Genomic DNA, 14,153 nt, shown 5'->3' with positions numbered 1-14,153 from the left:
GGATAGATTATTGGCTTGAGAATATCTGCATTGCTACAGATGAACTACAAGGCAGTCTACGGAATCAGACTTTTGACTAGAAACAGAGCCACCAGGAGGCAGCAGTTTCTGAGTGGGTTTGGAAAGACGAGGGGAGCCTGGCCTGGAGGAAAGAAGTCAGCATCACTCCACAGGGGCCAGGGTGAATGCTGGTGTCTGATCAGTGATGGGAAAGCCTGAGCAGAAAAGAGAGAGCTGAACTTGAAGCTGAAGTGGGAACAGGTAAAAGTAGGAGTGTTCATGACTGATGACCAAACTCAAAGGAAAATTGATGAAGGAAACTTTACTCACCAAATACCTACCTTATGCTGGTAGCACTTTCTTCACTATATTGGTGATATAGCTACTCCCTCCATTTTATAGTTGAGGAAACAGGCTCAAAGAAGCTGTCTTCAGTTATTCATCAACTACATGCACATGGAATATGAAGATAAGACACAGTCCTGTTCCTTGAGGATCTCAGAATATTGTAGGAGAGAGAAACAGAGGCAAACCACTTTATTACTGTGTTCCCTAGACAAGAGTAGATGTAAGCAGAAGGTGCAATAAAACCAGAAAGAAGTTTCCCCAGTCACAGAGTCAGTAAGTGTCAGAGCCAGGATTCAAATCCTGGACTGTATGGATCAAAACCTCAGCATCTTCCACCACTCTGGCTGCACAGCTAAGTCTAGACCCTTAGTCATAGTCTGAGTACTGAGGAAGGACAGCAGTGGCCTTTGCTGCTAGCAGGAATTTTTTTTTTTTTTTTGAGATAGAGTCTTGCTCTGTTGCCCAGGCTGGAGTGCAATGGTGTGATCACAGCTCACTGCAATCTCTGCTTCTCGGGTTCAAGCGATTCTCCTGCCTCAGCCTTCTGAGTAGCTGGGACTACAGGCATGTGCTGGGAACACACTTGGCTAATTTTTGTATTTTTAGTAGAGATGGGGTTTCACTATGTTGGCCAGGCTGGTCTTGAATTCCTGACCTCGTGATCCACCCGCCTCCGCCTTCCAAAGTGTTGGGATTACAGGTGTGAGCCACCACGTCCGGCCTAGCACAGAATTTTTAAGAATAAGGAGAGGACATTGGGAATTGGGATGTGACTCATACAGGTGACACAGCTACACATAAGGCCCAGAAAGGATGATGATGCCCTCAAGATTACCAGATGTGGGTCAGGTATGGTGGCTCATGCCTATAATCCCAGCATTTTGGGAGGCTGAGGCAGGAGGGTCAGTTGAGTCTAGGAGTTCGAGCCCAGCCTGGGCAACAGGGTAAAACCCCGTCTCTACAAAAACAAACAAACAAACAAAAAGTAACCGGGTGAAGCTGCACAAACCCATAGTCCTAGCTATTCGGGAGGCTGAGGTGGGAGGATCACTTGAGCCTGGGAGTCGAGCTTGGGAATGGGCCATGATTGTGCTACTGTACTCCAGCCTAGGTCTAGGCATGGAGACTCTCTGCTGGGACAGGACTGATTCCAGAGCCTAGAAGTGGTAGTGAGCTACAGGAGCCCCTGGGGCACTAGAGAGTGCTGGCTGGTCCTTACAGAGGCAAATTGGGGCCAGAGAGAGGAGCCTCAAAAATCAAGCTGTGGTGGGGAGTATTGGGAGTGGCACTGGGGCTATGAGTATAAAATCAGAAAAATCTTGGGCTGTAAGGAGAGCTTGCCCACTCTCTAGGATCACCTTCTCCTTTTTACTTCTGTTTAGTTCAGTACATCCTGACAGGACCATCTGCCTCTTTGAAAGCAACTCATTTGATTTCAAACTGCTTTTTCCTCCCTTCTGAGCACCAGATATGGAAGAAGTCTGGGGCCCCAATCTTTTCTAGGGCTGCTTTGCCTCTGACTAGTGGCTGGAGAGCCCAAGCAGACTTTGTACAGCTGGGACAAAGCTGTGGGATTCACATTTGTGAACCACACCTCTGGGGCAGGTGAATCACGACTCTCTCTGGGCCTAGGGCAAATCAAGGTGGAGTCACAGGATTTGAGGTAAAGGCCCTGGGACTAGAGAGGGGACAGAGCATAGGCAGATAGTGGTGCAGCCTAAGGAAGAGAACCTCCCTGGGCAGGTGGCTCCATTTGATTTCCGATTTAAAGGGGAGGCTTAGATAGCCAAGAAGAAAAAGGCTAATAAGAAAAATATTAAACTGCAGTGTGTGTGTCCCCAGGGACTTCCTGTTGCCATGACTGACCTCCCGGAGAGCGCCATTCGTTCCCGAGCATGGCAGCTTTATAGGCACTTGTAGGCCTGCAAAGAACACCAATTTGCTGCTGCAGTTTGTTTTGATAACTGAAACTTTCAATAAATCTATATTAAAATCAAAGGGAAAATTAACTAGGCCCTAGTGAGGGGCACGGAGATAAGGGAGCACATTACCACCCTGGCCTCAGCCACCCCACATCCATCTCTTAGTTCAGATTCAGGTCACCAGGGAGATGAATGGCTCAGGCTCTTGGGGAACAGCCCTGGGGAGAAGCAGGAAGAAAGCGGCATGGCCAGATTCCTCCTGGAGCAGCAGAAGACTGCTGGGGGTAGGGTTAGGGAGAAGAGGAGGGGAGGTGGTGGTGGTCATGGTGGGAAGGGGGCAAGAGAGAGGGGTAGGGGAAGGATGAGAATAATAGTAATAGCCACTATTTACTGAACTCTCTATTCTAGGCAGTGCTAAGCAGTTGTGTATTTAATTTCAATGACAGGTAGATACTAGTATTATCTACATTCTAGAGATGAAGAAACTGAACTTCAGAGAGGTATGTGACTTGCCTAAGGTCACAGATGGAGCCAGGACTGAGCCCACCCTCTTATGCTGTCTTATATAGCTTATAGGGATTACGATGGCAGTGGCAGTTTTTCCAGTTGCCACATAAAATGGTTTCAGACCCAGTCTGGGTTCTCTCAGCTGTGCCAAAGTTTGGGGGCTGCCATGCATTATCCTTGGGTCCTGCATTCTCTGTGCTTTGACAGCTAAGGTTTTCTAGCTTTGATGGCCATCTTGCTGCGTTTCCTGGTGGTTTGATGGGGAATAAGAAGGCCTAACTTGGTCCTCTCTTTTGTTCTTGCTCCCAGTGTTCACTTTCGTTCAGTCACTTAATCCAGCAGCCAAGGTGTCTGTGTGTTGGACTCAGTTCATCTGCCCCCACAAATTCACTTGCCCTTGCCTCGTCTGCAACCCCAACTCTGGCCATTGGCCACTTGTTTGTTGGACAGCCCAACTGCCACTCCCACCTCATTTACTAACACCTCTGGTTATCTTAGTTTCCCCTGGGAGGAGGGTTAGGTTTTGACACAGCCTCCAATGTGCCCACTGTGGTGGGACTGCAGTGGACCTAATCTGACCCAACCAGAGGCTTTCATTCCTCTCACCTTTTCTAGTCTCAAATAAATGTGCTTCAGGGTGTGGAATCTGGCACCCCCTGTGGCTACTGCAGTGGTGGGGTAACACAACCCTTCCTGTCAGACAGGATGGTTCTATATATCCTGTACGACAGAGCAACTAGCTGTATTTTCTTTGAGGCGCTGGACAACTTCTCAGTAAGACACTATCATGTACTTTCTTTCCCTCCTTCCCTGTCTCACTTCCCCTTTCCCCATACTCTTTTATTTTCTTATTTATTTAAGACATGGGGTCTTGCCATGTTGCCCAGCCTAGTCTTGAACTCCTGACTCTAAGTGATCCTCCTGCCTCAGTCTCTTGCCTCCTGAGTAGCTGGGACTACTACATGCGTCACCATGCCTGGCTCCCCTCACTCTTGATGCCTTGGGATTATACTCCCCAGTTAAATTTGAGCACATAAGTTTTAGCTCAGCTCTGTTTTCTTCTTTTACAGAGATGAGATCTTGCTATGTTGAGCAGTCTGGACATGAACCCCCAGGCTTAAGCAATTCTTCCACCTTGGCCTGCCAAAGTGTTGGGATTACAGGTATGAGCCACTGTGCCCAGCCCAGGTTCTGTTTTCTAGGGAACCAGACAGCATACAACAGAGCCACGGCTTGGGAAAGCCAAGTGCTGGGTCAGGCGGCAGTGTAAGGCACCAAGTGTATACTGAGCTGTCAAATCGTTCTATTATTTGAATGCATTTGCCTGGTTTTTGTACAGAAAGAGCCTACAGTGTGGTGAAGTCCTGGAAGCTGTACAGTTGAGCCCTAGAGCACCAAGGAGGAAAGAGCACATTCTAGGGGAGTCAAGGGGACCATGGAAGGCTCCACAGAGGATGCTGGAGCTGGGCATTAAATAAAGCCTTGAATCCAGATAGTATAGACTTACTACATTCTCATGGCCAAGGTTGGCTGTGCCCTATGCTCAGGCCATAATTCAGTATATAACCGAGCTATCTCACTGCCTCTTATTTGTCTTATTTTTATATTTATGTACTTGTTTATTATCTATTCTTCCTCCTGCTGCTCCCTCTAATTTATTTATTATGGCTCACTGCAGCCTTGTCGTCCTGGGCTCCAGTGATCCTCCCACCTCAGCCTCCTGAGTAGCTAGGACTACAAGTACGTGCCACGATGCCTGGCTAATTTTAAATTTTTTTGTAGAGATGGGAATCTCATTATGTTGCCCAAACTGGCCTTGAACTCCTGGTCTCAAAGGATCCTCCAGCCTCAGCCTCCCAAAGTGTTAGGATTACAGACATGAGCCATGGCACCCAGCTTCCCTCTCCAATTTAAAGTCTCCTTGAGAATACTAGTTTTGTGTGTTTTTATTCATCAGTGAATCCTCAACAACAGAAACAATGCCTGACACTTGAGAGGCATTATAAACACAGGTGGACTGACTGACCAACTGGCTGTACGACAGTTAATGTCTATGTTAACAGTAGGAGAATCTGTTCCGGCTCCAAGAATTGGGGGATAGTGCATCTACTTTACTGACCTTGGGATACATCTGTCCCTGTTGCTGTTTATGTCCCTGCCGCTGTTTATTCCCTCATTTGTTCACAGACATTTATTGTGGGCCTTCTTTATGCCTGGCACTGCTGTGTATTACTGATATAACACGAACAATATAAAAAAAATACTTTTCCTAAAGGGCTTACAACACTGTGGGAGTGACAACAAGGAAACAGATAATTATAAAACAATATGATAAATGCTGTAGGTGCACAGTAGAATCACCTAACCTATTACATGGGTGGGATTAAGGAAGGCATTCCCTGATAAGGGGATTACCAGGCACTCCCAGCTCAGGTGGGAATCGTTACCTTAAGGTCCGATCTCAGATGTGGTAGGCCCAGAAATGACATCTTTTATTTTTTTGAGACAGTCTCACTTTGTTGCCAGGCTGGAGTGCAGTGGTGTGATCTTGGCTCATTGCAACCTCTGCCTCCGGGGTTCAATCGATTCTCCTGCCTCAGCCTCCTGAGGACAGACGTATCCCAAGGTCAGTAAAGCCTCTGGCTACAGGCGCACCACCACGCCCGGCTAAGTTTTGTATTTTTAGTAGAGATGGAGTTTCACTATATTGGCCAGGATGCTCTCCATCTCTTGACCTCGAGATCCGACCGCCTCGGCCTCCCAAAGTGCTGGGATTACAGGCAAGAGCCACCGCGGCCAGCCAGTGACATCGTCTTAAGTGTAAATATGCAGACAGCGCAGAGAGAGGCTTGGTAACTGAAGCTGGGCCCAGAATATGGGGTCCTGATCGGTTGGAAAGCTGTCAAAGCCAACGTTGGCTTGGCTAAGGCTGAGGTTTTCCAGCTCATAATCTGGGATCCATGACTACCCAGAAAGGCATAACCAGCATGAAGAAACACAGGTCTCTCCAGCTTACTGGAGAGACTGAGCTCCTCACAGCTGAGGCAAGCCTTTTAAACAGAAGTTTCCTCTGAGTGGACCCGAAAGAGCTAGTTCCGTCTTCCTTAGGACGGCCCTTCAGTAATTGAAGCATTTTCCTCTTAGCTTAACCCCTCCTTGTCTCAGGTCTCCCGCAGGCCCACATCAGAGAGTAGATGACAACAATTACTTGTTGAATGAACGAATCATGAGGCGTCATGAAATTGAATCTGTCACCTTGTGAGCCCATATTCACCTACTGGAGGGCCGGAAAACGGAGATGGGGGACCTGGGTCGCTCTAGGCCTTAGAAAGTTTTCGTTTTAAAAAAATTCCTTTCGCAGCTCAGAAGTGATGCCCCCGCCCCCGCCTTCTCCTCTGAGTTCGTGCAACGTCAAAACTACAAGTCCCATAAGGCCGGCCGCCGGGAGTCACCATCTTTACATACCTTAGCGCGCATGTCGGCGGGAGAGCGAGCGTTTGGGGAGAAGAAGCCCCGCCCCGTTGCAGCTTATTGGTTAAAGGGGCCGGCAGCGAGCTCAGCGGTTGGCCACAGCGCCCGCCCGTCCGCCGCGTCGGTCGGGGTCAGAGTGCGCGGAGGTGAGTCGGTGTGTTGTGGACTCGTGGTGCTGGCTGCCGTTGTTGAGGCGGCCGGGAACGGGCGGTGGGGAGCGGGCGGAGCTGGCCCTGCCTCTGCCTGGCCGGTGCCGCAGTCGGCGCGGGCCGCGCCCGCCGCCGCCAACTGCCCTGAGGGCCTGCTGAGGCTGAGGGAGACGTCGGGGCCTGCACCTGGAGGGAGCCTGCCGCGCTGGCCCCGAGGAGGGGGCGTTGCCATGGCGACAGCCTCTCCCGCTGCTGACGGGGGGCGGGGGCGGCCCTGGGAAGGAGGGCTGGTCTCCTGGCCCCCTGCCCCTCCCCTTACTCTCCCCTGGACTTGGATGGGCCCGAGTTGGGGGCAACACCCCGGGGTGGGTGATGCTGAATGGTCCCCCCAAGATTGGGCCTTGGTTAATGCATGCGGGGTGAGCTTCGCGGTGCGCAGACTTTGTGCAACCTGGGGTGCTGGCCCATGTGCTCACCCTGTATGCTTAATCTACTGAGTAACGTTCTGGTGGAGGGGGAGTGGGGCAGAGCTTTGCAAGACAGGATGGGTGAGTTTATTAAGGGGGTTGACTTCTTACCTGGGATTACTAGAGAAGAAAAAGATTTGACCAGAGAGGCTAGAAATGGAGCAAGGAGATTGTAGATAGAACATTTCCCTTGACCCTCTCCTCAACACATGCACACACACCAGGTTAGCAGTTTACCTCTGTAAATCTGCAGGTGGCAATAGTGACGGTGAAAGGAGTGAATAAGGGGCCTAATCTGGCTAGCTTCTGTTTGCCTGTCTTGCAAATGGTCCAGCAACAGGTGTTTTCTTAAAAAAAAAAAAAAAAAAAAAAAAAAGGCATGAACTTGGATTGAGGTCTTGCAAAATATAACTGCTCCTTGTTGACTTGGAAGATGCTGGATGTGGGGCTCCTCAATGGGGGTTTGGATTTTGTCCTTAGAGCTGGATTTTGCAACGAATAGTGCCCTTGATTGCGTCTGCTAGAGGTCTCTGGCCACTTCAATGGTATTTACTCTTGTCAGACATTTCATCAGTCTAGCGGAGGGGCAGCAAAACATGAATCCTATTTGCTAAAAGACTACACTATTCAAACCATAGTAGGTTGTGAGTGGCTAAATGAGTTTCGATTGTAGAGTTTCTTTGAGAAATTGGCTTCATCAAATTCTGCTTTATTCTGACTTTATCATATACAGCATGCCTTGTTTTAGTGGGTTCTTGCGTGGAGCTTAAGTTTATTATACCTGAATCTCCTACCATTTAAAAGCCAATTTATAAACAGGGACTTCGAGTGTGACTCCACTAATGTGTGTCTGAGATCCTGGTTAGAAACCCACTTGGCTGCCCTTCCTCAGGAGCTGGGGGTTGGGGGAAGGGAGCTGCCGGGAAGTGATTGATAAGGTTTCCTTTATGGATTCTGTGGTGCTTCACTGGAGCTCAGAGCACTTTGGCAACTTAAGCACTCCAAATTAAAAGCTCATTAGCAATTCCTGCCCAAAGATCCTGTAAATAATCAGCTAGCTAGGTCATAGAGTTTGGCTGAGAGCTCTTCTTCCAACTTGAAATTTTCAAATAAAAGTGCTTTTATTCCCTTTCATTTCCAAAGTGTTTTCTTTGTGGTGGGATAAATTGGTGAGTGGCCTTTTCCCAGGGGATCTGAGTAGAAGAAAGGCTTAAATGTGTGGAACAGTAGACAGGAATATATTGGTTCCAACCCTAGGTGTTTCTTTATGGAAAAGATATCACTAACAGGGGCATCTCTGCAACTGTTAGTCCTTTAGAGAATATGAATTAGTTGAAAAGCATGATAGGTATGTGTTGATGTTTCACTTGGAATTTAGTTACCTTGACTTTCTTAGAGCTTGATGTAGGCTTGGAAGTATCCTGAAAGTGTTTCCTCGTCTATGTGGCCATTTGCAGTATGGCTTGTGGATTTGTGGCAACCAACTCCTCCCCTAATCCTGGCCCAGCCTTAGTTCCTTAATTCTGAATACTGTCAGCTTCACCAGTGTCTTCCTCCTTGTCTAGACTAGGATTCTGAAATCACCCAAAGAGGCACCACTTGGTGACTATCTTTCTCAGTCCAAGCTCAGATATGGTAAATTTTAGTGTTTCTAGGAGGTGAACTTCCATAGGAGAGAAAATATATGACCAGAGAACATGAAAATCCTTATAAATGTAGTACTAATAGCTTCTGAAAGCTCTGCGGGGTCACTGTCTTTCCACATAGGTAGCTGTTATCCCAAAGTTTGAGTTTAGAGTTTGAGGTGTAGTATCCTTCATGGGGATCTGATGCTTTGTATTGAAATAGACTTGTTGCAGAGATGTGTATTTATCCACAGCATTGGGGCTTTCCAGCTTTCACAGAACCTTCAGCATCCCCAGCTGCCGGTCTTGGGATCTTCGAAGTAAGGAGAGGTGAGAATCCTGTTGCATGGTCAAGTTTGGCTTGATTTCCCTCAGAGTATTTGGGCTTGGAGGGTAGAGGGTGGCGGCTGATGCAGATTGTATTTTTTCCCCCACATATCCCCAGAGTCTAAACAAATTGTATTTTTTTGTAGCTTCTTCTGATAAGGTAACATATGCTCAAAGTCTGTAGAAACTTACCTGAAGTTTATAAAGTGGTAAAAGTTGGAGGTGGGAGATCCAGACTCTCAAGTTCTGTCACAGTTGCTTTATGGGCATCTCATGAGCACCTACTTTATGTTCAGGATGGTTGAATAAAGCCAGAATACCCATTATCCTGAGAAATACACATCTTAAAGAAGTAGAAAGAAACATCTTCATTTGACTTTAAACATTTATTTGTTTGTTTATTTTAGAGATTGACTCTTGCTAAATTACCCAGGCTGGACTCAGCTTCTGGGCTCAAGTGATCCATCCCACAAGTAGCTGGAGCTACAGGCATGTGCCACCACACCTGGCTCTCATTTGGCTTTTGCTAATGTATTTGACCAAGGTCTTTGGGATCTTGGTTTAATTTACGTTGCATGTTACCTTTTGGTGGATGGTTAGTTCCAACCTGTCTATTTTACAAGGATCAGGGACCAGCTAAAGAGGCATACTCTGGATGATTGATATCCAGGACTTGAGCCTATTTGTTCAATAACTAAGGGCCAGGCACTGTGCTTGTTCCTGGGATTGTAGTGGTGAACAAGAAAACCACTGTCCCTGACACCATAGAACTTACAAATTCATGTGAGACTGATAGTAAAAAGGCAATTATGATACGGCCTGAGAGTGCTATAGTAAGGGAAGTGTAGAAATCGGGAATACTCAGAAGGGTGTCTAACCCAGACTTGTAGATTCAGGGAAGGCCTCTCAGAAGTGGTAACCTCACATAGAATTAAACGAACCCTCAACACTGAAAATTAAGGAAAGAGAAAAGAAATAGATGAAGATATGAGGGACCAAGTGTCAGGGCTTTATTGAGTTTGAGAAAGTTCAGTGTAGTTGAAACAGCACTTAGTGGGCAGGGGACAGGAGCATGTAGGGAGAGATGAAGCAGGAGGTAAGCAGAGGCCAGAGCTTTAGCCTTATAAACTCTTAGGATTAGACCAGGGGGTAGAAGAAAGATTAGGGCTCTGCAGACTTTTTCTGTAAGGAATAAGATAGTAAATATTTAGGTTTGGGTTTCTGTCACAACTTCTCAACTCTGCAGTTATGCGTGAAAGTAGCCACAGATAGTATGAAAAGTAATGAGCATGGATGTATTCCTGTAAAACTTTATAAAATAAATAAAGGTGGCAGCTAGATTTGGCCCATGGAACATAGTTTGCTGACCTCTGGGTCAGATTTAAGAATAGTAAGCAGCCATTAAAGGGTTTTTTAAGCAGTAGACTGACATTAGATTTGTGTTTTAGAAAGTTGGCAGGCTGACATGGTGGCTCATGCTTGTAATCCCAGCACTTTGGGAAGCTGAGGCGGGCAGATCACTTGAGGTCAGGAGTTTGAGACCAGCCTGGCTAACATGGCAAAACCCTGTCTGTACTAAACATGCAAAAATTAGCTGGGCGTGGTGGTGTACGTCTGTAATCCCAGCTACATGGGAGGCTGAGCGGGAGAATCATTTGAACCCGGAAGGTAGAGGTTGCAGTGAGCCCAGATGGTACTACTGCACTCCAGCCTGGGTGACAGAGCGAGACTCTGTCTCAAAAAAAAAAAAAAAAAGAAAGAAAGAACGTTTACTCTGATTTCATTGTGAAAAATGGATTGAAGGGAACAGATGATACTGGAGGCAGAGAGACTAGTCAGGAGGCTGTGGCAATTACGTGGATAGCATTTTATTTTTCCCTTTTGTGGCATTGTTCTGGTTCTTAAAAATTGAGTACATGGCTGGGCATGGTAGTTCCTGCCCATAGTCTTAGCACTTTGGGAGGCCGAGACTTGAGGCAGGAGATTGGGACCAACCTGGTCAACATACCAAGAACCATCTCTACCAAAAAAACCAAAAATCAAAAAACAACAAGAAGCACTGATCTATAGCTATGCTTTTCTTATAAATAAAAAAATTGAGTATAACTGAATTTTTACATGTATGAGTATAATGGTTCTTTTTACTAACTTCTTTCCTGTCTGCTGGAGGAACATATAGAATGTCTACCAAAGAATTTGTTGGAGATACTGGCTCCATTTTACAGATTGGAAAAGATAGAAAGGGAAAGTTGGTATAAAATGAATTTAAAGAGCTGGGCAAGTGGCTCTTACCCATAATCCCAGCACTTTGGGAAGCTGAGGTCGGTGAATCACTTGAGGCCAGGAGTTTGAGACCAGCCTGGCCAACATGGCAAAACCCCATTTCTACTAAAAATTCAAAAATTAGCTGGATGTGGTGGCATGCGCCTGTAATCCCAGCTACTTGGGAGGCTGAGGCATGAGAATTGCTTGAACCTGGAGGTGGAGGTTGCAGTGAGCTGAGATTGTGCCACTGTACTCCAGCCTGGGCAATAGAGCGAGACTCTCAAAAAAAAAAAAAAAAAAAAACTAAAAGGATTTGGAAACTGTATTTAATGAAGGAGATATGGAATAAACAGAGCTCTGGAAAGGGTCTTGATCTTAGGGTTCACAGCTTAATGCCAATTAATTTGAACTTCTTGAACTGTACACACAGAGGATGACTCATTTTCCTAAGCTTTCCAGGGAATTGCCCTCATTCTATATATGCCCTACTTGGTCTCTCCTTTCCTTGCTTGTAGCAGACTGATGACCTCGTCCTGGTGTTGGAAATGCCTCCTAGTTCAGGTATGATGGTATGTGTCAAGGACAGGGACCAAATAAAATACTGTATTTGGTGAGTGTCCGTTGAATAGGTGAGAGTCCCGTGCCTGCAGTTTCCCTTTCTTCCTGCTTTCCTTTTGCAGGAGGTCTTCATCCTATAAGCCCCAGTGTAGGTTTCTCATAGTAGTGTTTATGTGACCTTGGGCAAGTGACTTACATCTTTGAGCTTCACTTTGCTATCTGTAAAATGGAAATAATGAGACTTAATCGAGTTGGCTGAGGATTTAATAATGTATGTAAAACTCTTCACACAGCATCTTGATAACTTTTATCACTAACAGTATTTCACATAATTAATATGTTTTAAAAAGCAGCCTGTAGTTGGGTGACTTGGCCTTTGGCTTTGTATTTTTTGGATCCTTACAGTTGTCATTGTGAACATATGATAAAAATGTAGCCACTTGTGGTGGTCGCAGCCAGCAAACAGGAGGACTTTACTAAAGCAAGGCACTGCTCTTCATAATGGAAAATTTTTGGACAACTGGTGTTCCATTCAGAATCCCAGAACTGGCAGGGTGTGGTGGCTCACACCTCTAATTCTACCACTTTGAGAGGTTGAGGTGGGTGGATCATCTGGCCAACATGGTGAAACCCTGTTTCTACAAAAATACAAAAAATTAGCCTGGTGTGGTGGTGCATACCTATAGTTTCAGCTACTCAGGAGGCTGAGGCAGGAGAATTGCTTGAACCCGGGAGGTGGAGATTGCAGTGAGCTCACATCGAGCCACTGCACTCCAGCCTGGGCGACAGAGTGAGATTCTGTCTTAAAACAAAAAACAGAATCCCAGAACTTTTTTCAGTGTGGACCTTAGTCCCAACACCATCAGTAAAGCAAATCGAGTGAGCAACTTCCTGATAGAAATTCACCAAAGTGTGACCAGCCATTCCTCTCTGTCTGTCTGGGGTCATTTATTAGTGTTGCCACCCTGTGGCCTTACATCTTTGTAAAGTGTCTCTCAAATTTTTTAAAATTACTTTTCACCAGCACTCTGGGAAGTGGGTCAGGTGGTCAGCATCCTTGTCCTTGATATCATATGAAGAAACTGAGGCGCAGGAAGGTTAAGTGAGTTGCCTGAGGTCATGCTTCTATGTACTGTCAAAGCTAGGGCAGATTTGCCTCCAGATGAAAGTAGTTTATTGCCGTAACTTGGCTTTCCTTGAGTGAGAGCTGCATAGTCATTGCAGGACTGCAGTCTGATGCATGCCTTGTCCAGATTTACTGAGCTTGGTTTGAGTCTTTATCCATTTGGTTCTGTTGGGTTTTAGTTAATGATTGCTAGAACCAGAACTGTTGGGAAGCAGATTCCCTTTGGGTCATTGTTTTTAGCCTTTCCTCTTTGGGGACATTCCTTGAGTAGCCTTGGGTTACCAGGGATTGCTTTGATATGTTCAAAATTGTGCCTTGTGCCCGACAGCTACAGGTAAAATCAAAAGGAGGATAATTTATGGGAGTGTCAGAGCTGGCCGCTGGCACCTCAGGAGGCCATTAGTATGCCTGTTCAGACCCTCTGTGTCCTTGCAATTGATTCTTCTTTGCATGAGCCTGATTTGGGAAGCTGTAGATCTGTGGGTAGTGATTGGATGTGACAGTCCAAACACCGGTCCCTAAATTAATCCTTTTAATGGTATTCCGGTACCAAGGCAATTCTCTCTCTGTCTCTCTCTTTCTCTTTCTCTCTCTGTCTCTGTCTCTCTTGTTCTCTTGCTTTCACTCTTTTTCAACTAGGGAGGACAGAATGGGGTGGGCTAGGAGGAAGGATAAAGAAAGGAAGAGAAGAAGCTTTGTTTAGTGCTTAGGCCCTGCTCTGTTCTAATTAGCATGTTCTAATTCCAGAGCAGTTGGCATCATGACTGTGGGCATATTAATTCATTCAGCAAACATTTACTCTCACTTACTTTGTGCCTGGTCCTGTGCTGGGTGCTGGGAATACAGAAATGAATAAAATGTGGTCTTTACCCTTACGGATCTAGCTCAGTGTTTCTCAGGCTTTAAAAACTCTTGTATCATTTAGATTAAAACACACACACACACACACCCCCAAAACAATCTCACCCTCTTTAATGCTATTTGAAATTTTAAAATGCATTAGTCTGACAAGTAAGTCAAAGAAATATGTCAAATATGCTTTTTTTTTTAATACACATGCATACACAAACACCTATACTGCTGTCTCCTGTCCTTCTCCCTTAACTCCTTGAAAATTACTGGTAGTAGAAGAAACATACCCAATATCTTACAACGTAGTGAGATAAAAGTTGTGAAGTAGGAATAAACTGTGCCACTGGATCATACTTAGCTTTATGATGGAGTGTCAGCTTGATTTGGGTCCTACTTTATCCATTTGGTTCTGTTGGGTTTTAATTAATGATTGCTAAAACCATTAAAAAGAAAAAAGAGAAAGCCACCAAAATGGGGGAGATTTGAACTGGATTTTGAAGAAGGAGTCATAATTTGTCTGGCAAAAAATGGAAGTG

At 45.9% G+C, this 14,153-nt stretch overlaps 1 protein-coding gene and 1 long non-coding RNA gene across 20 annotated transcripts in view; one reads left to right on the top strand and one right to left on the bottom strand.

Annotated features, from left to right (window-relative positions):
* Positions 1-341: 341 nt before the first annotated feature.
* On the bottom strand, positions 342-6,289 carry LOC118142921 (uncharacterized). Its single transcript, XR_013519992.1, has 3 exons — positions 6,243-6,289; positions 5,225-5,381; positions 342-488 (listed from the first exon to the last, which is right to left on the bottom strand). It is a non-coding gene; the product is annotated as an uncharacterized LOC118142921 (long non-coding RNA).
* Positions 6,290-6,342: 53 nt separating this feature from the next.
* The window catches only part of ERI3 (ERI1 exoribonuclease family member 3), a 134,835-nt gene continuing 127,024 nt past the window's right edge, over positions 6,343-14,153 (top strand). For 5 of the 19 annotated variants that reach the window (XR_013519991.1, XM_017974650.4, XM_017974647.4 and 2 more), the window contains exons 1-2: positions 6,343-6,394; positions 8,744-8,819. Coding sequence is in view for 6 of the 19 variants with exons in the window: in XM_009001069.5 (XP_008999317.1) it covers positions 6,628-6,816; positions 8,744-8,819 (265 nt within the window). In the remaining 13 variants the exon portion in view is untranslated. The other 14 variants (XR_013519990.1, XM_078331525.1, XM_009001070.5 and 11 more) reach the window with 6 other exon arrangements.

Source organism: Callithrix jacchus, chromosome 7 (genome assembly GCF_049354715.1).
Source record: "Callithrix jacchus isolate 240 chromosome 7, calJac240_pri, whole genome shotgun sequence".
In the NCBI taxonomy this organism is placed as follows: domain Eukaryota; kingdom Metazoa; phylum Chordata; class Mammalia; order Primates; family Cebidae; genus Callithrix; species Callithrix jacchus.
This window is presented reverse-complemented; position numbering and strand designations above follow the sequence as displayed.